Genomic DNA, 27,691 nt, shown 5'->3' with positions numbered 1-27,691 from the left:
ACCGGGCTCAGTCTAGGATTATTTTTGCACACTGCCGTAAAAATATCCCTATAGGTCGGCCATGAGGAGTACTCCCCATGAAATATGGGGATCTCGCATGGGGGCAATTTGAAGCCATATTGGGTGGTACTGGTTGGTACCGGGGCAACTATTGGTGCCGGAGGCACATTTGTCGGCGCAGATGAAAGCTCGTGTAGAATCTCACGCAATTTGGCACTACAACGGCTGTAAGTTGAATAGGCACTTTGGAATTTGCTCTTTACGGTAGCTACATCACTAGCCTCGTCTTCTCTACCGGCCTCTTTTTCTTCAGCAGCTTCCTGCTCGATGTCAGAAAGACATTGCTCGCAAGACAGCTTCAAGTCGCGCCAAATGCCCTTCAGCTCATCCTGATGAGTTTCGACGATAAATCGCGATGCTAAAGGTGTCTGTTTATCATTAAGAAAGGCCTCAAACTCAACTAAACGGTCGGCCAGGAGAATAAATTTATTGAGGGACATAATGTGGCAGATGTAATAATAATGGACTCTAGTAGCAGACAAGCCAAAGAAAAAAATAACAAATATTATTTTCCCACCTAAAAATTTATCCGTTTCAGCTGAATTCTAAAAATCGTATCCCTCGTTGTTCGAGAAATTCTCTACAGCCCAATGAAATTTTATCCTCCCAGTATGTGCGAAGAACTATGTGCATTAAAAAATTTCATACATTTCAACTACTGTAAAGTGTTCAATCAAAACAAAAATATCGCCCAACAATAGTATGAATCACTTCTATTTAATTTGTGACTTCAAGAAAAATGGAGTATTTCGTTAATGGTAGGACGAATCAAAAAAAAAAAAACTTTCAGTAAAGTTTCTTTACCATGACAATTCAAATGGAAGTCTCAAAAAAAATGAATGAAATATCGTTCAATTCTCGTAGGAGGTCGTCAATCACTATCATACGATAAACTTTTCCTGTGTAACCAGTCTGGACAATGGATAAAGTAGTAGGAACACAATGTATATAAAAGTATAATGTAATAAAGGATCCCACAATTACATACCTCCTCCCCTGGAAACAGGGAGAATTAAAAAAAAATCGGGTCAACGAGAATAACTAATTAGATCGCTATTTCCAAGTGTCTCAAGTAGAATTCATATAAATAGTTCGCCCTTTATGTGAGTGATGAAAAACTCTTCCCAAATACAATCAGTAAACCAGTTGTAAATTGTCTGATGGGTTAGACTCCTTTCCAAAAAACCCAAGATTGTAAGACAAGATACAAGATAGAGATACAAAAGTAAAAAAACGTTATTTGGGTGCCTTCCAGGTGATGGCAGTTTTTTATTGGAATTTTTCAGAATCTTTGTTTTGCTCGTTTCTTCTCATATCAGCTTTCCAATATAGTACTCTGTGCTAGACTTGGACATAAAATGAGTGGCGAGGGGAGCTCACCAGAATAGAGTAGCGATCAAAAAGCAAGAGACCAAAATACACAATGTATATAGGGCCAGTAATCGGAGAGGGATGTGGGGATTACTAAATGGAATTGAGCTGGTGTATTTGATTAGAAACTAAGAGTAATGAGTGAAGATAACGTAGTGAACGATATAAGAGATAACCAATGGGAGAGATGTAATTAAGAAGAGAAACTGGGAATCTCTTGCAGTGTTAAAGTGTACAAAGAACCTTTGATAACAGTGACAAGAATAAAAGTAAAAACGATAGCTGTAAAAAAAAAGTCTCATACATTCATGTGACATGTGTTTCAACTCTGTAAGTTTAACATATATGTAATATGTGTACACACATATGTTTATTGATGATCAACTTCATCGACAAGCGTGAGCCATATAAAAGATTAAAGCTTGACTTAGTCGAACATGCGGCGCATATCATAAAATCGTGATTTTCGACATACATATGTGATAAAATTTTCCACAGGGACTCACCATAATAACTTTTCTTAGTAGGCGCTGTAACTTTTTTGTTGTGGAGTTCTTGAAATTACTTTTTTCTCTGTCAATCCAAAAATTACTTAATTTCACAATTCAATTCTTTCAATGTATCTCTCGCTATTCATATCAATAACAATAGTCTTTTCATAGAATTTTCCTGGGCAAATTTTTTCGCCCCACGTGGTAATTTGGATAAAATATATACTTTTCGGACAAAAATCACTTGAAACTCACTTCACAGTGCTTGGTTTACGAATAACTGGGTAAGCAAAGCAATGATGTAAACTAACCTGTTGTGTTCTCTCGGCGATGGGAGCAGTGATGAACGAGATGGAATTGAAATCTTCGAGTGTATCTTGGTATGCAATCCGGTTCGAAGGACCAAAATGTTGAGGTGAGGGGTAGTTAATCTAGGATGAACAAAAGAACTCGTAAGCCAAAAAACAAAATCATATGATTTTGCTATTCCAAAGTAATCTCAATAGAGAGTATTCCCAATGGAGCCGAAAAGAAAAGAGGGATAAAAAATGAAAAACCAGTAAGGTTAATTTGGACTAATATAAATTAGGATTTATTTCATTGGATAACGATCTTACCAGTCTGAAAGTTGGTAGAGAAAGAAAAAACAGAGGTTTTTTTTTGGAGAAAACGGAAATTCATCTATGACATTTTGTACTTGACGAAAAGATTGATGTTTGACAAGTGTTGGCCTAAATAAGAATTTAGTGGGGATTTTGATGGCTCAAGGTCGGATTAAAATAGGGTTTCCATTGCTGGAATATATTTATAAAAATGGCATAAACAGGGTCTTAGAGCAATATTTCGATGTGTTACAAACGGAATGACAAAGTTAATATACCCCTCATCCTATGGTAGAGGGTATAAAAAATAATAAAATTTAACTACAAAAAAATATTTTTTTCCAATAAAAATAGGTTAAATTTAGCTTTAATTTAACTATGGATTTTGTTTTTCGGTGTAGCTCCCTAAAACATTCCACTTTTTTTAAGGGACAACATATTTGGCTTGGATTCAATATCTTTAAGATTTAAGATGTTTAATATGTTTAAAATCTTTAAATGAATAATAAATAAAGTTTATTGATGGATCACCAAATTTGATTTCTTGAGTAATAAATTTGTGTTCATAAATGCATTTTTTTATTTTTCGAGCATTTTGAAGACGACGGAAAAACAATCTCACATTTCTATTTTATTTGTTATTAAATAAGTCGGTTGCAAGGCAAAATGTTGTATGAAATAAGAATTGTTTAAATTGTTTTTTATTAATTTTTTTCTTTCAATTTATAAAATCAAAACAATGTTTACTAATTTGGTTGGAATGATCTATCTATCAATGGAATATTGACAATATCCTTAGTTCAGTTTTTTTGTTATTGAATAATAAAATACGACAGCTCAGCTTTTACATTACTTAGGTATTTTTATTTTAACTTTTCAAATGGTTCACATTTATGCATATACAAAATATTTATGTTTTTTGCCAACAAATAATTTACACTTGATTAGATTGTTATTGGCATACATTTGATAGAAAGTAATGAAGAAAAATTTGCAATTAAGTTATGAGTTAGAAGTAAAATGATTGGCATACAACCAAATATTTGCTCTATTTTTCCCTTGAAATATTAATTTAGTTTTTGTATCCCAAATAAAGCAAAGTCGAGGAGAAAAAACCAAACTCAAGTCTAAAAATAGCACATAGTAAATTGGCTTTAACCATACCATTTGATTTCCAAAAAAAGATACTTTAGCCAAAAGTTATAACAAGTAGAAGAGTAACAGTTTCTTACCAGCTCCTAGGATGACTATGTTTTATTTTTTTTTTTTAGTAGAAAAAATTATAAAAAATTTTTGGCAATGTTAACATTACTGACATATCCTTCATTGCCATGTTAAACTTGATTGTCATATTGGACGCCCACAAGTCTTGGCTAGCATTGGTCTTCCTCAAAACAGTATTGATAGCTAGGAATAAAATGATGATCCTTTGTGTTGCTTCGTCTTTCCTGATAGTAATGTTTTGACATTTACTTTGCTTGTCATTTTTCAAACATTTTATTTCTCTCTTTTTTATATACCATATACTAAACAAGTGTATGTGTGTGCATAGAATAGTTTTCCCCAACATATAAATATTTTATATCCTTATATATTAGGGGCGTTATAGGGGGATATAAACAAAAATATTCATTTTTTTATAAAAGGTAGGACATGAAATGACAAAGGTCTTATGCCATATTGCTTTTGGCATTCTTTAGATTATTATGAATCAAGTTTGACATAGGTGCAGATTGGACAACTTTAAATTATATCTTTACTAGTGACACATATTATTAGCAGGCAACATTTACAAAAATTGTCATAGCATGTCACGCAAAAGTCGTCGGATATAAATCGGTGTGATATTGAATTAAAAAAAAAAAGTTATCCCGTATAACATTTTTTAAAAATTCAATATCACATCGATTTATATCCGACGACTTCTGCGTGGCACGCACATAAAAATATAATTCTTTCCTCCGAGATGAAAATTTAGGACAAGGAAATGTTCTTTTGTTGTTAAAGATGTCTCTTTAACCCTAGGATAGATTACTTGGTCTGGCCAGACCAAATTTGACTTTGAGCGCTTAGTGATCGAAAGCTTATCGCCTATCCTAGGGTTAAAAGACAATAAATCTTAATTTATGGTAATTGTTACCAAGTTTATTCTCAACGAACTTTTTTTTTAACAAATTTGAGAGAAAAGTTTATTGGTCTAAAATTTCGTTTCTCACATTAAATAAAGTGATGCTCCTCCTGAATTCCCCAAGCATATACGATTAAATCCAGTGGGGCAAGCATATTGTTTTTACCCACCTCCAAAGAAAACAAAATCGTTTGGTAAACGGATGTAGCAAACATTTTTGTTTTATTACAGTGTTTTTCTTTTTTAATTGGTTCAAAAAGTTCATATTTGTATCACCAAACAAGTTTTTTGTTAAAAATTTTATTCCGATTTCGTTTCTGCCAAACCCTGTTTTTCGAGTTTTTGTGGTAAATACAAACAAGAAATTTTTTTCTGGGAAACGAAGTTTTCGAATTTCTCCTTTCTTTCAAGCTAAATGAAGTTCGCTGGTGACAAACGTGGCAATGGGTACCATTAACAAAGATATATTTGCCTTTAAAAAAGACAACTTTACCCGTAAAAGAAAAATTTGTTGGTCTAAAATTTCGTTTCGGAGTTTTCGTAGCAAAAATTTAATATTTCATTATGTAATACCGAACATATTATGTTCGCATGAAATATTGGACTACATGTATTTTTTATTTTTGTTTCCACAAGTTATTTATTCTTAACATTGTTTGTACGAAAGGAAGCAACTACAGTGGTTAGTTTTCTTTAAATGAAGTTTCTTTGAATCATCTTGTAGGTGTCCAACAATCTGGTCTATAAATATAATTCCTTGACTGCATGTGTTGCTTGTGCGTTGGTGGCTATAGATGTATTTGGAGGTTGATGATAATAAAAACTCCACGGTCCAATGGATCAAAGACAATAAACTCTAGGAAGATAGGAAATTGGCTTGCGTCATACCAAATGTAAAAGCACATATCAGTTTTGATAAACTGTCTAAATTTCACATTTTGCCCGACCATAGAATCGAAGCTTGGGCCTTTCTATTACATAAGAGAAGCTGTGTACTGTATTGCAAATAATTATTTTAAAAGTTTACCTCTGCCCGGACGGATTATCGAACCATGGACCATTCGCTTTATAAGCCAATACTAACAGGTTGGCTGATAAGTCCCCGGTCTAACAAAGAAAAACACAATTCGTTTTTATTATTCAACATAGTTCCCTTCAAGAGCGATACTACGATTATAACGACCTTCCAATTTTTTGATACCATTTTGGTAGTACTCCTTCGGTTTTGCCTCAAAATAGGCCTCAGTTTCGGCGATCACCTCTTCATTGCAGCCAAATTTTTTCGCTGCGAGCATTGAGGTCTGGGAACAAAAAAATTCGCTGGGGCCAGAACTGGAGAATACCGGTTGGGGAAGCAATTCGAAGCCCAATTGATGAATTTTTGCCATCGTTCTCAATGACTTGTGGCACGGTGCGTTGTCTTGGTGGAACAACACTTTTTTCTTCTTCATATGGGGCCGTTTTGCCGCGATTTTAACCTTCAAACGCTCCAATAACACCATATGATAGTCACTGTTGATGGTTTTTCGCTTCTCAAGATAATCGATAAAAATTATTTCATGCGCATCTCAAAAAACAGAGGCCATTACTTTGCCACCGGGCTTTTGAGTCTTTCCACGCTTCGGAGACGGTTCACCGATCGCTGTCCACTCAGCCGACTGTCGATTGGACTCAGGAGTGTAGTGATGGAGCCATGTTTCATCCATTGTCACATATCGATGGAAAATCGCGGGTGTATTACGAGTTAACAGCTGCAAACACCGCTCAGAATCATCAACACGTTGTTGTTTTTGGTCAAATGTGAGCTCGCGCGGCACCCATTTTGCACAGAGCTTCCGCATATCCAAATATTGATGAATGATATGACCAACACGTTCCTTTGATATCTTTAAGGCCTCTGCTATCTCGATCAACTTCATTTTACGGTCATTCAAAATCATTTTGTGGATTTTTTTGATGTTTTCGTCGGTAAACCACCTCTTTCGGGCGTCCACTGCGTTCACCGTCCTCCATGCTCATTTCACCAGGCTTGAATTTTGCATACCAATCAATTATTGTTGATTTCCCTGGGGCAGAGTCCGGAAACTGATTATCACGCCAAGTTTTTGCTTCCACCGTATTTTTTCCCTTCAGAAAACAATATTTTATCAAAACACGAAATTCCCTTTTTCCATTTTTTCACAATAACAAAAGTTGCTTCACAAAAGACGCTCTATCTCACAAACTAATTGACTTACAGACGTCAAATTTTGACACGAATCATTTGAAGGTTGGTTGGTCAGACCGGGGACTTATCAGCCAACCTGTTATATCCAATGGGCCATGTAACTCTTTTACTCATCAATCGCTATAGTCATCACAAGAAAAGTAACGATTTAGTTAGCACACACAAGCCGAGTTAAAGAACCTCTGATTAAGGAAACCGAACAGCTTCAACTGCAAATGTGTTTTGGATTGAACAAAAACTGAAATATATTCCACAATTTTTCGAGGAATAAAAGTTGGAACCAAAACCTGTAGCAAAAAATAACCCCTTTTTCCAATCGATTGAGCCAACCTAATTGAATTCATGGAAATTACTTCCGTTGAACGTTCTAACAGTCATGGCATTCTATTACCTTATTATCAGGAAGAAATATCCGCCCCATTACACCGATGGCATGACTTCGAGAAGGCTCTGTGTCTCGTAACCATTAAGTTGATTCCTTTGTACTCCTCCGGAAAGAAATTTTAGACATGCTCATTTAGACCCGATATTTCAGGCTCACTTAGATTATTCAGTTCATTGTGATACCACAGTGCTGAACTATTTTCTTACCACTGAGAGCTGCCCGATTAAGCTCAATGACAATGCACCTCCTTTTTATAACCGAGTCCGAACGGCGTTCCACATTGCAGTGAAACCACTTAGAGAATCTTTGAAACACTCAGAAATGTGACCAGCATTACTGAGGTGGTATAATCCACAGCTGAAAAACTTTTTGGTGCTTGGCTTCCTTCTCTCAGTGTAAGTTCTCTTGATTAGTTATCCGGATTATTTTATGGGCATATTCTCTGAAATGTATCTTATAAATTATGAAAGTTGAACGATAAGTTTTGTAATGACAAATTGCATATTCAGGTGTTACTAACTAATATTTGTGAGTGATTTGGTTGGAACAACATAACTTAATTTGAGAAAAGCTGCTTTCATCCACCGGCAACATGATGGATATTGGCTCATTTATTTATTCTCTTTTCTTAAATAAACAATTTTAAAATGCAAAATTCTCGCCTCAAAAGCCATCTTTACGATTTTCTCCCGAAAAAAAAAACATTGGAGTCATTAAGAAAATCTTTATTTATACTTCAATGCTTATGGACAGACTCTAAATTTTCCTCATTTGTACATCTTTTGTTTTCCGAAACAAAAAGAAAAAAATGTGTCTTTCACTAAAATTGGTGACATGGATCGAGAAAGGACAAACAAAATAAAATGGTCAACTATAAATCTTTTGTTCTTAAATAGGGAGAAACACTTATGAATGTTGAAATCCTTGTTATTTCATTCGCAGCTGTTGTACGTTTTTATTTAGTATTGTCATTTGAATGTGTGTGTGTGCGATTTTTATAAGGAAACGGAAACGAAATTGTTAAACTTGAACACAAGCGCATACTAAATGCGTGTGTATAAAAAGAATGGAAAGCAAAAAGAGAAACCTTAAGCTTTTTTTTTTCTTTTGACCAAATGCGAATATTACAGAACTTCTGCTGAAGAAGATCTCTATGGAAAGGAAAAATGAGCCATAAACTAACAAAGAAGAAAACAAATCATTTATATACCCAGAATACAATGTGGAAAAAATGAGCAAATTTTACGCTTAATAAAATGCCAACGATACACCTGAATGCAATGCAATATTCTTTTAGGTGAATGGTGATTATTATTGTGGAGCTTGCCTGTTGCTGCACCATGTTTGGGGCAATTGTTTGAGCAAGAATTATTCCTGAACGAGTGGCTGGCTGGATAGTTCCGTTTCCGTTTATGGTTCCTTCCTTTCATCCGTTCAACCAACCTTCCATGTTTTTTTTCTCTTATGGAATGGGACAACATGGTTGTTTGTCTACCTTATATTGTAAATAGCTTCCTTTGGCCAAAAGCCTGGCAACAATAAGAACTAATTTGCACTGTGTCACAGGAGAATGTTTTGTGGCTTAACCTTAATGTTTATGGCCATTTAAGGTAGACACTTAAACATTGCCGACCCTTAGGAAACCATAGCCATTTACGAGCGACAATGAAGAATATTTCTACATTTCCAAATGATCCGTTTTCTATTCATTACTTAGCAGAAGTCCATTAAGTTCACTCTGTCCTGCCACAATGAGTGACAATTTATTTCGTTTTTTGTTTTGTCTATATCACCATTATTTTATTTGCTTGTTGTTTTTTTTTAACATATATTCCATTACAATTTAATTTTAACGATATTTTCTGTTAGGACAAAAAGTGCAGGAGATTCATTTACAACAACAAAAAAACTGTTAAGCTTTTAGAAAATGGCCTCAGTTAATTAGTCTCCTTGAATTGTGGCCTATATAGAAAAACAAAATACTTTACAAATAATTGCATTACCAGTATCATTTATTTTATTTCTATAGCACTGGAATGTGAAATGACCATTCATTAAAATTTTTGCATCTATGCAGGTGGGTAGAGAACACGGTTGTCACAGTTGGTAAAATTCTACCAAAATTGGTTGTTTTTTTCGGTAGATGCGGTATGAAAATGATTCCTATTTATGATAATGAGCCTCGAAACCCAAATGAAACAGAGCCATATCGTGTAGCAATTAACACTAACTGATGAAAAAATATATCTTAAGAATAAAATGTAATAAGTGTTATTCAGCGCGAATCCCTTGGGGGAAAAACGTTAGCCCACTTTGGACTCTGTACATAGGAAAGTCTCAAATCCTGGACGCCCGAAAGATGTGGTTACCGACGAAAAAGTCAAAAAATCCACAAAATGATTTTGAATGACCGTAAAATGAAGTTGATCGAGATAGCAGAGGCCTTAAAGATATCAAAGGAACGAGTTGGTCATATCATTCATCAATATTTGGATATGCGGAAGCTCTGTGCAAAATGGGTGCCGCTCGAACTCACATTTGACCAAAAACAACAACGTGTTGATGATTCTGAGCAGTGTTTGCAGCTGTTAACTCGTAATACACCCGAGTTTTTTCGTCGATATGTGACAAAGGATAAAACATGGCTCCATCATTACACTCCTGAGTCCAATCGACAGTCGGCTGAGTGGACAGCGACCGGTGAACCGTCTCCGAAGCGTAGGAAGACTCAAAAGTTCGATGGCAAAGTAATGGCCTCAGTTTTTTGGGATGCGCATGGAATAATTTTTATCGATTATCTTGAGAAGGGAAAAACCATCAACAGTGACTATTATTTGGCGGTATTGGAGCGTTTGAAGGTCAAAATCGCGGCAAAACGACCCATATGAAGAAGAACAAGTATATACAGCACTAAGTTCGGCCGGGCCGAATCTTAAATACCCACCACCATGACCCAAATATTAGGGTTTCCTTTGAAATTTCAGGAGGGCTTGAGGACTTGAGAACACTTCCCGAAGATAAATTTAAAGATTTCACCTATGAGGACTATATCAGATTCTGGATTCATAAGAACCATTTTTGTTTGAGGTTTAGAGGAATCATTAACATCTCTTGTAAGGGTGCAAGAAAATTATAAAATGACGTCTTGATTTGAAATCTTTAATCTGTAGAAGTAAAATCTGGAATTTCAAGCAATTTTCATGATCAGTGCGCCTTCTACACCCTCAAGAAGTGAAGTCGGTCTATATGTAGGCATTACCAAATGGACCGATAAAAACTTAATCCGGTACACGTTTTTGTGAGTCTAAAACACCAGAATACTTACAATTTCAGGCAAATCAGATAAAAACTACGGTTTCTAGAAACCCAAGGAGTTAAATCGGGAGATCGTTCTTATGGCTATGGGCTATACTAAAATATGGACCGATACTCACCGTTTTATGACCCGAAAATACCACTAGATTTCCAATTTCAGGCAAATAGTATAAAAACTTCGGATTCTAGAAGCCCAAGAAGTAAAATCGGCACACCTCTTTATGGTCCTAAAATACCTCTAGATTTTCAATTTCAGACAAATTGGATAAAAACTACGGTTTCTATAAGCCCAAGACCCCAAATTGGGAGGTCGTTTTATATGGGGACCATACCAAAACATAAACCGATACTCACAATTTTTGGCACACGTATTTGTGGTCCTACAATACCTCTAGATTTCCAATTTCAGGTAGATTGAATAAAAACTACGGTTTTTATAAGTCCAAGAAGTAAAATCGGGAGATCGGTCTATATGGGGGCTATACCAAAATATGGGCAGATACTCATAATTTTTGCCACACGTATTTATGCTCCTACAATACCTCTAGATTTCCAATTTCAGGTAAATTGAATAAAAACTGCGGTTTCTATAAGCCCAAGAAGTAAAATCGGGAGATCGGTCTATATGGGGGCTATACCAAAACATGGACCGATACTCACCATTTTTGGCAGACCTCTTTATGGTCATAAAATACCTCTAGATTTCAAATTTCAGGCAAATTGGATAAAAACTACGATTTCTATAAGCCCAAGACCCCAAATCGGGAGGTCGGTTTATATGGGGACTATATCAAAACCTGGACCGATATAGCCCATCTTCGAACTTGACTTGCCTGCAGACAAAAGAGCTCGATTGCTTCATTATTGAAGACTGTAGCGTGATTACAACAGACAGACGGACATGGTTATATCGTCTTAGAATTTCTCCCTGATCAAGAATATATATACTTTATATAGTCGGAAATCGATATTTCGATGTGTTACAAACGGAATGACAAACTTATTATACCCCCGTCACCATTCTATAGTGGTGGGTATAAAAAAGTGTTGTTCCACCAAGACAACGCACCGTGCAAAACCGAAGGAGTACTACCAAAATGGAAGATGCATGTGATTTTACGAACTATTAAGTCAATGCCCCATGTTCCGATTTTCGGAATCGCAAATCGCATTTTTTTTGTAATGAAAAAGTAGATATACTCTTGAACTCCAATACATTTTTACTTTGAACTCCTCATTAAAGAGAACTTCGTTACCAAGATTTGAGTTTCAGGGTTAGAAAATTGTGGCCAAACTAAAGTTTTGCGATTCCGAATTTCGGAAAATAGGGGATTCCCACATATATAATGAAAAATCTTAAATTTTTTTAGGTCATTTTTATATAGCCATAGAGCCAAAATTCGTTGTGATACCACATTGTAAGTTCCCCTATTTATAGAATTAGCAACCTCCCCTTTTGGTAAAAGCGAAAACTTTTGAAAAAAAAAAATTTTTTGAGTCGGTGGTAATCATAGGTATAGTGGCAGCCCGATAATTCAGGCTCATTTAGACTATTCAGTCCATTGTGATATCACAGTGATTAACTTCTCTCTTATCACTGAGTGCTGCCCGATTCTATGTTAAGTTCAATGACAAGGGACCTCCTTTTTATAGCCGAGTCCGAACGGCGTTACACATTGTAGTGAAACCACTTAGAGAAGCTTTAAACTAAAGGTGTGGGCGTGAGTGAAATTTCACTCGCACTCACGCACATTCACGAAGTCAAATATTTATTCACGCACACTCACGCACGATACGTGTGGTAACCAATTCCACTTACGCACATTCACGAAATGAAAACCAGTACTCACGCACGAACCTATTTTAAAGGCTCACGTTCACGTGACCCACGACAAATTGAAGAGACTCACGACATTTTCCAACCAGGAATGAGCAAAGGTAACAAAATTCACGAATAGAATATAGTTCAACAGCTAAATCAATTTCAGTTAACATACTAGTAAGAATTAAATCTTGATTTTTTTCGTGAGCGTGATTTTACAGAAATTTTATTTTGCACATTAACGAACCGATTTTATTACTCACGCCAAAGAAAAAATTATCTCCTGCTAATGAAACCGTGAACGTCTGGTCATGAAAGCAAGCAAAACCGGTGTTGAATTTTCATAGATGCCCATTCTTGGTTTCGTAGACAACGGTTCTCGTTTTACCATTGTCATTTTTGATTATTCGCAACGCAGTATTATCTACCGTTTGGAAATTTCTTTATTACGGAGCAGCTGAGACTCCACCCAGGGATTCTACAATTGACAAATGGGTCAACTAATGGGTCATTAGTACGTTTCCCCATATGCTGGTAACCAGCACAGGATATTCATTATCAATTCAGATTTTCTTTAAGTCCTTGTTTATATGAATCGCTTATATTTTCCAAGTTTTTGTTGTATTACAAAAGATAATCTTTTTTCCAAAAATGGGTATATTGTCTCGCATTTTTTTTTACATATTGGTACAATTTTATTCCTACAACCTAATCGGTTCAGGTTTTTACAAAATTTATATATCTCGCCCGATTTTCTTGCCAAATATTTCAAAATCTCCCGGAAAAATTAGCGTTTGGTACACTAAAAAAATATTGAAGTCATATTAAAGATTACTCAACCTAAATTTTAGGATGCCAAATTTACAAAATATTAAGGACATATTTCTTTAAAATAATGACATTTTAATTAAAATAAAATTTATAATCTTTGCTTCAATTTCTTTTTCATTAAAGTTAGGACACAAATTTTGTAAATTTGCGTCCCTCCGTTAAAGTCGCATGTCTTTGAACTAGGGCTAATTTTCCTTAAACTAAAAAAAAACACATTTTTGATTTCAATAAATTGTCCTTAAATTAACCGAAATATTGAATCTTTAGATTTAAGATAAAAATGATGAAAATATAGGCTAAGACTTATTTTGAGGATTTAGCATCTTTGGTTTAAAGATTTTTTTGGAATAAAGAAAACAGATTTTTCTTTGAAGTATCCGTTATAATTTGGATTTTTACACTGGCATTTGTTTGAGTACCTTTATTAATAAAACCGCGAAATGAGAACGAAAATTTTAATTTTATTGATCCTAGATTTAAAACCAGATAAGTCACTAAAGAATGTCTTTACTTTAAAGAAGCCGCATCTTTGGCTCGGAATCAATACCAAAATCCTTAAGGGGAGGTCAAAATCTTTGGATCTAAGTACATTTTTTTTAGTGTATAGAAAATAATAAATTTGCGTGGAGTGTGGTATAATATAGTCGACATTGTCCGATCTTAAACATCTTTTATTTTACAATAGATGGTTGAATTATTGAAAAAAAAATTTAAATAATCGCTTTATAGTGATGACTTCACGAATATAAATTTTTTTTAAATTTATTATTTTTTTATTATTATTATTCGATATGTAATTTTTTTTATTTTTTAGCATTAGATCTTTTTTAGATCTGCTTACATTATGTTGAAATATTAAAAGGGTCTCTTACTTGCTTTACAAAATTTTAATAATTTTTCCCTCTCTCGCTCTCTTTCAGATTGGTCTACAACCAAACTGCGAAAAAATACAACCATTATTGCGACAATCTCATAACGATTACAATTTGGCAGTTTTGGTTGGCATTATTTTCAGTTGTTTTGGTATAGTGCTTATTGTCATGGCATTCTTTTTATGGAGGTAAGTGGAGTTCCTGTACTAACATAAGATAATTTTTATAACCTATAAAATTTAAAAGCAATTGAAAAAGGAACAACTAAGAACCATTGGTTATGATCTGGTGTGACAGATGAACGATCATTATAGCACAATTCAATTTTTAACTCAATTGCTTCTTTTTTTATTGCAGAGGTTTTGATTTACAATCAGCCTACATTGAAAGAAGAATATTCTAAAGAAAATACTTTATAAGAGAGGGAAATTTTGTTTTCTAAAATTTCGTTCCGGAGGAAATTTTGGTTGTATGAATATAGATATATATAGAGTTTTAATATTTTGATTAAAAATGTATACATTTTCCTAACCGACTTAATTTTTTCGTTGGACTAGTTATATGTCGCAGTTAATTTTTTTACATTTTCAGTTTCAATAAACTTTTTAATGGGAAATACATACCCGTGTAAAATTTGGACGATCTAATTTGATGTTACCGTAACTGAACAGATTCGATCTCATAACATCTAATTTATATAAATTAGATCTATTTAGATCTCAAAAATGAGACAGATATAATGATACAGATTGAATGAGATATATTATCAATTATTGCCAGATTTTATATTATATCTGTTCATCAGATCACGGTTGTCAAACATTTTGACAAAATTTTCTATAGAAATAAAATTTTGGCAAACTTTCCATAGAAATAAAATTTTGACAAAATTTTCCATAGAAATAAAATTTTGACAAAATTTTCTATAGAAATAAAATTTTTAGAAAATTTTCCATAGGGATAAAATTTTGCAAAATTTTCTATACACCCAGAGAAGGAATATGATCACCTCAAACATGTTTCAAGAGCAAAATGTTATTTTTGGATGGTGAAATTTTCTATTGAAGTTAAATTTTGAAAAAAAAAACTAAAGAAATAAAATTTTGCCAAATTTTTCTACAGAAATAAAAATATGACATTTTCTGTAGAAGTAAAACTTTATAAAAAAAGAAATTTGTCATAATTGTGATAATTAAATATCTTTAAAAACCCCATTTACACCCAGAGAAGGAATAGATCACCTCAAATATGTTTTAAGAGCAAAATGTTATATTTGGATGGTGACCATGTAAAATTTTTACCTCAAACATGTTTTTTTCTCGTAATTTATGTATCTGTTATAGGAAAACATGTTATGTTTGGCGAGAAAACAACATTATTACAATAAGCATGTTACATGGTCACCATCCAAAAATAACATTTTCCTCTTGAAACATGTTTGAGGTGATCATATTCCTTCTCTGGGTGTACAATTGAAGGTATATTTATACACCCAAAAAAATTTTCGCCAGTAGGAGAGATCCAAATATATAATAAATAAACTTCTAAAATAAAATAATAAAACATTTCGTTCTAAGAAAAAAGAATTAACTAACCACAAAAATGTGACCAAAAAGTTCAAAATAAGATTTCTAAATTTGGTAGATTTTTGATAAAATTTTCTTAACATTTTGGTAGATAATTTTGGCACGAGTGACAACCGTAGATACAATAGCAGAGGGTAATATATTTATCTTCATATCTGCTTAAATCTAATGTACCATTTTTGAAAACCAATTGTATCAAATCGGGTTCCTTAATTTTTACTCTGATATGTTGATGATATTTTTTTCTGTGTATTAATAGAATTTTGTTTGTAATTTTTCCCCCATTTTTGATATATAACTTTTTATTAAAATCTTTTGTTATTGTCCCTTAAAATAACGATTTTTATTTATAATAAAATTTTCTTTACTAGCTTCCCAAATACCTTTTCCGCCGACTAAAAAGAGCAAAGGGTTAACATTATTGTTTTGTTGTCTCATCAACCTAACGAAAATTGTGGTTGCAAAATTATGAATATTTAAAATTTATGACCACTTTTTCCCATTAATTTATAATACTTTTACTAGTTTGTTTATTATTCCAAAAGATCAAGGCAATCTCTAGAAAAGAAAAGTAGCAACATGAATTCTTTTTTGTTTTTTGACAAATTGTTACAGCTTTGTTTTAATGAATTTATGCATAAGGATATTTGTTTATGTTTACCTTACGCTCTCCCTCCCCCCTCTCCAAGGATTATATTCAATGTTGTTTATTTTACAACCCATCCATTATTTCAAATTTTTGATGAAGGTCCTAAATATGTTTTTATTTTCTGGGCATTTCTTCTCCCTGTTTTTTTTTATCGGCCAACAGGGTTTTAATCTTCTAAGAAAAACCTCTCGGTTTTCTGTTTACCTTGGCCCTTTTTTGCCAGGGTAATAATGAAAGGCTAAGGCGTCCATTGTTATTTTAATTTAAGACAAATGCGATATTTTGCTCTTTTGAGTAACCTGTCATGTCCTGCATTAATGGCAGTTATTACAATTACTTTGACTTTTTATTAGACAATTGTTAATAAGTTTCTCTGTGGTATGAGGAATACAAGGAGCTTTATAAAACTTCCCGGTTTAAGTATAGAAATAAGAGTCGGAGTGGCTTTCTTCCTTGGAGTTATAATAAATTTGTGTTGGTTTTAGTCTGAAAGCTATTTATAAACTTTTAATTTGGCAACATTGAAACATCGTAAGGTAATGTTAACATATTTCTTATTATGGAATACAGGGAAACGGAAGTTAGAACAAACAAGAGAATGAATAAATTGGCTAATTAGAATTTTTTGGTATCTTAATTCTAAATTATACTTTTTAGATTTTTTGAAGTTTTTGTTTAAAGTAAAATTAATTTTATATTTAGTATTTATATTTAGAAAATTTAAAGTAAATTTTCATTTTCAACATCGTTCAACTCAGAATTTAGTTGAATACTTTAGGTAAACTAGCGTACCTAAAAATTTAACTTAGATATTATTATTTTGGGACTCTCTTAAAGCTTTTTTTTTAAATAAAGCACTTTTTAGGAATTAATTCAAGTTTAAAACTAGTTTCTATTCAGATCTCATACTGAAAAAATTCATCTAATGTGAAAGAGTAGAAGAGAATTTCAAAATATTTATAACAAGTTTCTATAAAATTAGAAATTTTAATTTAAGAACAATTAATGGCTTTACATTTTTTTACTAAATTTAGGACATGAATTTTAGAAATTTGTGTTATTAATGTTTTATGTCTTTGAAGTAAGCAAACAGTTTTGAGTTGATTATTTAAATTAAAGATAAAAAGCTTCAAATATGCTAAAACTTATTTTGATGATTTTTTTGGTTAAGCTTTTTTAATATCCTCCACCATAGGATGTCATTTCGTTTGTAACACATCGAAATATTGATCTCAGTTGTCATTAAAAATATAAATAATGGGTCGTGGTGAAATTTCGAGTCGATGTAGCGATGTCCGTCCGCCGAAACAAGGTAAGAGGGCAGAGGTAGTTGTTATTGATGAAGGTTGGCTGGTATTACAAAGTTAGCCATATCGGACAACTTTTAGATTAGTCCCCATACAAACCAACCTGCCAAAATTTGACCTTCGGAACCTCTTGGATGAGTAAATTTCAGTATAAATTTTCAAATTCAGACTCGACTTTGTTTCATGTATTCGAAAAGAAAGAATTAAACTAGATATGCATCTTCATCAATATCTTAAAAATTGTAGCCTATATTTTAAGTATTTTTACCTTTAACCCTCTAATGCCCAAGCCTGCCTTTAGGCGGGCTTCATTTATTAAGGAAGCTTTTAGTAAAACACACCTTAAGACAACAAAAATGGGCAAAATAAAAAGAAAACTTATTTGAAAATACTCAAGAGGCTTTGCAGCATATGCTGAATTTTAACGTATAATTTTTCTTGCTTAGTCCTTTTGCTTTTGTGTCGTTAATATTGAGAATTTAATCAGCTGGCAAAAAAATTGGGGCATTAGAGGGTTAATCTAAAAATTATATGCCTTAACTAATCTTATTTTTTTAAATCAAAAAAGGATTCAAGAAATATATTTTTAATTTCATTTTCTGCGAGACATTGAACATTGGATTTCATTATTTTCCATCACGAGACATGAATAATATCCTAATTTTCAATTAAAGCTAATTTTTACTACGTTCCTCGTATAATTCCTTATATCATATTTCTGGTTTATTAGTTATGTTGTAAAGTTTTATTAAGTTTGAGTTTTGTTATTTCCCCTTTTTCTGTTACTTCTTGTGGCAGAACCACTCATTTGTTTACATATTTCCTTATGAAAAGCTAGATGTTCAAAGGCGATCGCCTCAAAAAGGATCCATAGCCATAGACTGAAACGGACATTTCGCAAAAAAAAAACAACTTCATACACATGAACTTTTTTAGGGAGGGATTTCACTTCAATTTTTCTGTATATGTTTTTTTCTTCTCAAAAAATTTGGCAAAACTTTATTTATAAGAATTTGTGCGGTTGAGAGTTTAGAATAGGAAGTAGATGTTGTATGCATTAGATGTTGATGACGTGTAATAAGGTGGACAGGCACAGAATTTATCTATTGGGTTCTAACTAGAGGTGTGCGCGTGACACGTGTGATTCACACGTGAATTACGTGAGTCGTGAACAAAATCCAAAGCAAGTCTCGTGATTGTACGTGAATGGGACAAAAATAAATATGTCGTGCGTGAGCGTGCGTGAGAAATAAAATCTGTTCCTGAATGTGCGTGATAATATTTTTGCAAAGTTGCGCTCACGAAAAAATCAAGATATAATTCATACTCGTATGTTAACAGAAATTAATTTAGCTCTCGAACTATATTCTATTTTTGAAGTTACCTTTGATGATTTCCGTTTGGAAAATGTCGTGAGGCTCGTGAATTTGTCCTGAATCACGAGAATTGTCTTTAAAATGATATGATATGATAAATGATGATATCATATCATATATCATATCATATCATATCATATCATATCATATCATATCATATCATATCATATCATATCATATCATATCATATCATATCATATCATATCATATCATATCATATCATATCATATCATATCATATCATATCATATCATATCATATCATATCATATCATATCATATCATATCATATCATATCATATCATATCATATCATATCATATCATATCATATCATATCATATCATATCATATCATATCATATCATATCATATCATATCATATCATATCATATCATATCATATCATATCATATCATATCATATCATATCATATCATATCATATCATATCATATCATATCATATCATATCATATCATATCATATCATATCATATCATATCATATCATATCATATCATATCATATCATATCATATCATATCATATCATATCATATCATATCATATCATATCATATCATATCATATCATATCATATCATATCATATCATATCATATCATATCATATCATATCATATCATATCATATCATATCATATCATATCATATCATATCATATCATATCATATCATATCATATCATATCATATCATATCATATCATATCATATCATATCATATCATATCATATCATATCATATCATATCATATCATATCATATCATATCATATCATATCATATCATATCATATCATATCATATCATATCATATCATATCATATCATATCATATCATAACATAACATAACATAACATAACATAACATAACATAACATATCATATCATATCGTATCATATCATATCATATATCGTATCATATCATATCATATCATATCATATCATATCATATCATATCATATCATATCATATCATATCATATCATATCATATCATATCATATCATATCATATCATATCATATCATATCATATCATATCATATCATATCATATCATATCATATCATATCATATCATATCATATCATATCATATCATATCATATCATATCATATCATATCATATCATATCATATCATATCATATCATATCATATCATATCATATCATATCATATCATATCATATCATATCATATCATATCATATCATATCATATCATATCATATCATATCATATCATATCATATCATATCATATCATATCATATCATATCATATCATATCATATCATATCATATCATATCATATCATATCATATCATATCATATCATATCATATCATATCATATCATATCATATCATATCATATCATATCATATCATATCATATCATATCATATCATATCATATCATATCATATCATAACATAACATATCATATCATATCATATCATATCATATCGTATCATATCATATCATATATCGTATCATATCATATCATATCATATTATTTGTATACCCTGCGCCACACTGTGGAACAGGGTATTATAAGTTAGTGTATATGTTTGCAACGCCCAGAAGGAGACAAGATAGACATATGGTGTCTTTGTTCAGGGTCGGCCCCTGAGTCGATCTAGCCCATGTCCGTCTGTTCGTCCGTCCGTCTGTCAGTGAACACATTTTTGTAATTAAAGTTTAGGTCGCAATTTAAGTCCTATCGACTTCAAATTGGCACAAGTATGTATTTTGGGTCAGAATAGAACGCTATTGATTTTGGAAGAAATCGGTTAAGTTTTAGATATAGCTCCCATATATATCTTTCGGCCGATATTTACTAATAAGGCCCCAGAAGCCAGAATTTCAGCCTGATTTACTTTAAATTTTGCACAAGAAGTGCAATTGATAGTGTCGTAAAGTGTGCCGAATTTGGTTGAAATCGATAGATATAGCTCCCATATATATCTTTCGCCCGATATGCACTTATAAGGCCCCAGAAGCCAGAGTTTTGCCCTAATTTATTTTAAATTTTGCACAGAGAGTAGAATTAATATTGTAGCTGTGCATGCCAAAATTTGGTTGAAATCGGTTCAGATTTATATATAGCTCCCATATATATCTTTTCCCCGATTTTAACTCGTATGACAGAGGTCAAAGTTGTAATCCGATTTAGGTGAACACATTTTTGTAATTAAAGTTTAGGTCGCAATTTAAGTCCAATCGACTTCAAATTTGGCCCAAGTGTGTATTTTGGGTCAGAATAGAAACCTATTGATTTTGGAAGAAATCAGTTAAGTTTTAGATATAGCTCCCATATATATCTTTCGCCCGATATTTACTAATAGGGCCCCAGAAACCAGAATTTCAGCCCGATTTACTTTAAATTTTGCACAAGAAGTGTAATTGATAGTGTCGTAAAGTGTGCCGAATTTGGTTGAAATCGATAGATATAGCTCCCATATATATCTTTCGCCCGATATGCACTTATAAGGCCCTAGAGGCCAGAGTTTTGCCCTAATTTGCTTTAAATTTTGCACAGGGAGTAGAAATAACATTGTAACTATGCATACAAAATTTGGTTGAAATCGGCTCAGATTTAGATATAGCTCCCATATATATATATATGTGTTTCTTATTTCGGCAAAAATGGCCAAAATACCCAAATTTTCCTTGTAAAATCGCCGCTGCTAAGTCGAAAACGTGTAAAAATAACTTTAATTTTCCTATACTTGTAATACAAAGCTATTAACCGATGATAAATCATAAATACAGTTTTGCAAATTTGCCTAAAAATTGCTTCAAATTTAAATGTTTTCCATATTTTTTTAATGACATTGTGTTCCAACCCAGGGGATTATACTGAAATTTTAAGTCTACAGTTTTTTGGAAGTCTAACAAATTTTGTCCAGGTCGAGTCAGATTTAAATGCATGTATAGGGGAACAGAAATCTTTATATATAGCACCCAACACATTTGACGGATTTGATGTGGCGAAAATGTGGCTCTACAAAATGGTGCAGGGTATAATATTGCCCGACTTTCCCTATTTGTTTTATTACTATTTAATGTAACGAGTATAAATAATTAAATTTTGTTTGATATAAATTAAATTTAGTTGAAATAAATTTAAATTGAATATATCGAAATTTATCCACCCTAATATTTTTGCTTATTATGTTCACATGTACATAAAGTTATATGTCTGATTGTGATGGTATGCAAAAGTTTTGTGGCTTTTTTTTATACCCAATTTTTTTTCTGGAAATGGCAAAACTTCTTTGGCAAAGAAGTAAAATTTTCGATTCCTGACTTCATCAGTTGTGGTCTATGGAAATGTTTTGGCAGGCCTTATTTATATTTCGAATCAAGAGTAAATGTTATGGACAAGCCCAAGAGCTACAACTTTTAAACATGAACCATTCAACCATGTTGCCTGGCAGCAATAACTAACCAGAGGATTTTTGTTAGTTAGTAGTTTTATGGAAAAAAGACTGTCGTTTCAGTATTGAAGTGAAGTGCTTGTACATATATGGTAAGTTTTCATTTTTTATTTTTAATCTAACATATCTATCTAATGGGAAGTAAAAAACAAGTATATACAGCACTAAGTTCGGCCGGGCCGAATCTTAAATACCCACCACCATGAACCAAATATTAGGGTTTCCTTTGAAATTTCAGGAGGGCTTGAGGACTTGAGGACACTTCCCGAAGATAAATTTAAAGATTTCACCTATGAGGACTATATCAGATTCTGGATTTATAAGAACCATTTTTGTTTGAGTTTTAGAGGAATCATTAACATCTCTTGTAAGTGTGCAAGAAAATTATAAAATAACGTCTTAATTTGAAATCTTAAATCTGTGGAAGTAAAATCTGGAAATTTTACATTGAGTTTCAAGCAATTTTCATGATCAGTGCGCCTTCTACACCGTCAAGAAGTGAAGTCGGTCTATATGGAGGCATTATCAAATGGACCGATAAAAACTTAATCCGATACACGTTTTTGTGAGCCTACGGTTTCTATAAGCCCAAGACCCAAAATCGGGAGATCGGTCTATATGGGGGCTATACCAAAATATTGTCCGATACTCACAATTTTTGGCATACGTATTTGTGGTCTTACAATACCTCTAGATTTCCAATTTCAGGTAAATTGAATAAAAACTGCGGTTTCTATAAGCCAAAGAAGTAAAATCGGGAGATAGGTCTATATGGGGGCTATACCAAAATATGGACCGATACTCACAATTTTTGGCACACCTCTTTATGGTCATAAAATACCTCTAGATTTCAAATTTCAGGCAAATTGGATAAAAACTACGATTTCTATAAGCCCAAGACCCCAAATCGGGAGGTCGTTTTATATGGGGACCATACCAAAACATGGACCGATACTCACAATTTTTGGCACACCTCTTTATGGTCATAAAATACCTCTAGATTTCAAATTTCAGGCAAATTGGACCGATACTCACAATTTTTGGCACACGTATTTGTGGTCCTACAATACCTCTAGATTTCCAATTTCAAGTAAATTGAATAAAAACTGCGGTTTCTATAAGCCCAAGAAGTAAAATCGGGAGATCGGTCTATATGGGGGCTATACCAAAACATGGACCGATACTCACCATTTTTGGCACACCTCTTTATGGTCATAAAATACCTCTAGATTTCAAATTTCAGGCAAATTGGATAAAAACTACGATTTCTATAAGCCCAAGACCCCAAATCGGGAGGTCGGTTTATATGGGGACTATATAAAAACCTGGACCGATATAGCCCATCTTCGAACTTGACCTGCCTGCAGACAAAAGACGAGTTTGTGCAAAATTTCAGCACGATTGCTTCATTATTGAAGACTGTAGCGTGATTACAACAGACAGACAGACGGACAGACGGACATCGTTATATCGTCTTAGAATTTCTCCCTGATCAAGAATATATATACTTTATATAGTCGGAAATCGATATTTCGATGTGTTACAAACGGAATGACAAACTTATTATACCCCCATCACCATTCTATGGTGGTGGGTATAATAAGTACGCTCATTCGAGCTGAGAAAATTATTTATTTAGGTTTATCGAGGAATTACACTAATATTTTTTTTAATTGATACATATTTGCAAACAAATCTCATAATTCTCCGGCAAAATCTTATAGGGATTTTGGTGTTTAACGCATAATAAAAGATTTCCTCACTTAAATACCCTGTCTTCCTCTTTAATTTCTCCTTTTTAATCTCCTTTATCATAAATTTTAAATACTACATCAAACCTGACGACTTTTAAGTTCCCATTTTTTCATCAATTGTGCTGGAAAAGAATACATTTTTTTCTTTTGTTAGTGGTGACTTGGGTAGAAACTTCATTTCCTTTAGGTTAGTTGGCAACAAACAAAAAAAGGATAAAAAAAGACATAAAGAATGAAAGCGTCTTTTCTTAAATCCCCACGAGAAAAAAATTTTAATTTATGGTTGTTCATGGTAATTAAGTAAAGAAAAAGAAAGAAATTACGAGAAAAGCTGACACATATTGGTGTTAAATTAAAGGATGTTTGGTACGGACACAGAAAATTGGAGTATTCGATGATTATGCTTCTGTAGATTAAATTGGTTTTATAATAAAAAATGGATTTTTTATTATCCAAATGAAGGCTAGTTACCTTGTATCAGGGAGAAGGAGAGACAAGAGGTTTTCTATGAGAAATTCGAAATTTTACAACCGAAATTTGTATTCCCCTCAGAAGATATGGAATATGTACGTCCATCCGTCTCTTCAAAGAAATAACAACTCTTTTTTTGTTTGAAAATAGCAGACATTTTATTGATTCAATTCAAAATCACAATTTTGGTGCTTTGAGAATAAGAGAACAAATGTTAAGGCCCTCTACACTCTAAGAAAAATTGCTTTAGTTAGGTTTTCAATTTAAACGTAAATATGGAATATGGTCAAAAACCACAACAAATATTCGCTTTAACATGTACTTACTTTCTATCTATTTCATACTATCTATCATCGGTTTAACATAGCATTTGTGGTTTTTCATGATATTTTCCGCAGCAAACTGCAGTACATTTGAGACACACGACGACACAAACTTCATGATATTATGTGGGCAGAGACATCTGGTGCTTCAGTTTTCCAATGACAAGATTGTATCTTGTTATCTAGATTTTCTTGGGATAACTTTCGTTTTAAATATAAAGGGTGGTTAAAATTTCAAGGGCCGATGCTGATTTTGAATAAAACACAAACTATTTAGGGAATTATTGTAATTTTATTTTATTATGATATATTGGTATTACTCAATTATGTATGGAACAAAATATCGGTCAAATGGGCGCCGCGACCTCGGTGGCACACCTTCATCCGATGGTCCAAATTTTCGATGACGCTGAGGCATAATGGAGGTTCTATGCCGTTAATGTGCCGAATTATCTCATCCTTTAGCTCTTGAATTGTTGCTGGCTTATCGACGTATACCTTTTCTTTCAAATAACCCCAAAGAAAAAAGTCCAACGGTGTCAAATCACATGATCTTGGCGGCCAATTGACATCGCCATTACGTGAGATAGCACGGCCATTGAATTTGTTGCGCAAAAGAGCCATTGTTTCGTTAGCTGTGTGGCAAGTGGCACCGTTCTGCTGAAACCACATATCGTCCACATCCATATCTTCCAATTCGGGCCATAAAAAGTTCGTTATCATCTCACGATAGCGAACACCATTCACAGTAACTGCCTGACCGGCCTCATTTTGGAAAAAATACGGCCCGATGATCTCGCCAGCCCATAAACCGCACCAAACAGTCACTCATTGTGGGTGCAGTGCTTTTCGAAAATCACTCTTGGATTCTCATTCGTCCAAATGCGGCGATTCTGTTTATTGACGAATCCACTGAGGTGAAAATGTGCCTCATCACTGAAGATGATTTTCTTCGAAAATTGATCATCCACTGTTGCCATTTCTTGGAACCATTTAGCACGTTGTTGGATTGTGTATCTCTCCATGGTTCAAATTGAGTAAGTCTGAAATAGAGAAATGTCAAATAAAATTCGGAAAAGAACTTGGCGTTTAGGTGTGGTTCACATTCAACATCGGCCCTTGCAATTTAACCACCCTTCACAATGTTATGACTCTACGTGGAATAGATCAACCCTAGGACCAGAACATGACTACTCTAAACTTTGGACAAAACGTATAGAAGGTATCGGAGAAATTCTTTCACGCTATGTAAAAATTGGACTAATTCCAAAGGACATCTCCTGGGACAACTTAGTAGGACTACCCTACCCCATAAACAAGTTTGGGACAAAGTCTCAGCCATTCTGAGCATCTGAACCAAAAGGAAAAAACTTTTGGAATATGGAGAACACTACATTATTCTGATAATCGTATTTCAAAATATGTGTGTGTCTAGGTCCAATCAATAAATTATATGAAATTTTAATGAAATATGAAATTTTCTGAGTCACACATTCTTAAATGCATGGTATCTTCATATGAATCGATCGACTTTATTTAATAATTGAAGATTATTCCATGCAAATGCTGAACGCGACTCTGCATCAAATGGTCCGCTTAGTCCAATTTTGGCATACAATTTCCAACATTTCTGCCAATGCGTCAATTGATAACATAACCTCCCAAAAATAGTCTAAAGACGTTAAATCTCATGATCTAGGCGGCCAATGGACCGGTTCCCAACGTGAAATAAAATGTTCACCAAACTCGCCTCTTAATAATTTCATAGTTATAAAACACGAAAAGCGCGTTTATAGCAGTGTTGCCAAGATGTGAACAGCTAATAAATCACCATTTATAGCCATACAACAAGAACAACCCTTTTGAATGTTTATACAATTGTCCGTAATCATAATTTTACATATTCATATATAAACTGATGATCTAAAAATGTTTTACGATATTGCAAATTTTCATTTTAACGATTGATTACACACGATACTGGTAATTTAATAAACGACTAAAACTAACACATACCCAACCACACATCGACACAAAATATCCAACCAATCTAAATTCTGCATAAAATTCAAATTTCTCTCAAAATATATTTCTGCCACTCTTGCTGAACAATAAAACAGAAAGGAGCAAAATGAATTTCCATAAAAAATGCATCGATAAATAAATGCCAAAATAAAACCAATTATTTATTACATTTTCTATCTATTTTGTTTACTTTTTTCCCCCAGAGTTGGGTTATTTGTTTAGAACGAAAGTCCTTGAAAATATGAAAATTTGTTGCTGACAAAGTGATGATGTAAATGCATGTAAAAGGAAGTCTGTAGGGGAAAAGTGTGATGGCGGAAATGTAACAATCTCAATTCATTCTTTATTTTAGTTACTGTTGAGCATTTAATTAAGTTTTTTTTTATGCTATTATTAGATTTGTTTTTGTTATGTAACCAATTTTTCTCTTTTCATCGTCTAGGTGAGGTTTCGGTCGAAAAAATGTATTCGGTAGAAAATATCGCATAGCCGAATTTTCTATAGTTTAACTTTTTCTTACTACAGGTTAGATGACATGAATTGTTATCGAGTTTCCAAGAACAGTTCCCTATATTGTTTACAAGACTCTAGAAGAATTTGCGTTTGGCTTTGCGGAACATCATATTCTAAGACGAGAAAATTTTCCCAAATTAAACAATTCAT

General features: G+C 33.0%; 1 protein-coding gene across 4 annotated transcripts in view; it reads left to right on the top strand.

Moving 5' to 3' along the window:
• Ptp99A (Protein tyrosine phosphatase 99A) overlaps positions 1–27,691 on the top strand; it is an 873,279-nt gene that overhangs the window by 816,753 nt on the left and 28,835 nt on the right. For all 4 annotated transcript variants that reach the window (XM_075294575.1, XM_075294572.1, XM_075294571.1 and 1 more), the window contains one exon: positions 14,153–14,292. In XM_075294575.1, coding sequence (XP_075150690.1) covers positions 14,153–14,292 — 140 coding nt within the window. The remainder of the gene's footprint in view (positions 1–14,152; positions 14,293–27,691) is intronic.

The sequence above is a fragment of the Haematobia irritans genome, chromosome 1, assembly GCF_050003625.1.
Source record: "Haematobia irritans isolate KBUSLIRL chromosome 1, ASM5000362v1, whole genome shotgun sequence".
NCBI classification, from domain to species: Eukaryota; Metazoa; Arthropoda; class Insecta; order Diptera; family Muscidae; genus Haematobia; species Haematobia irritans.
The sequence above is the reverse complement of the archived record's forward strand: the minus strand, read 5'-3'. Positions and strand labels throughout refer to the sequence as shown.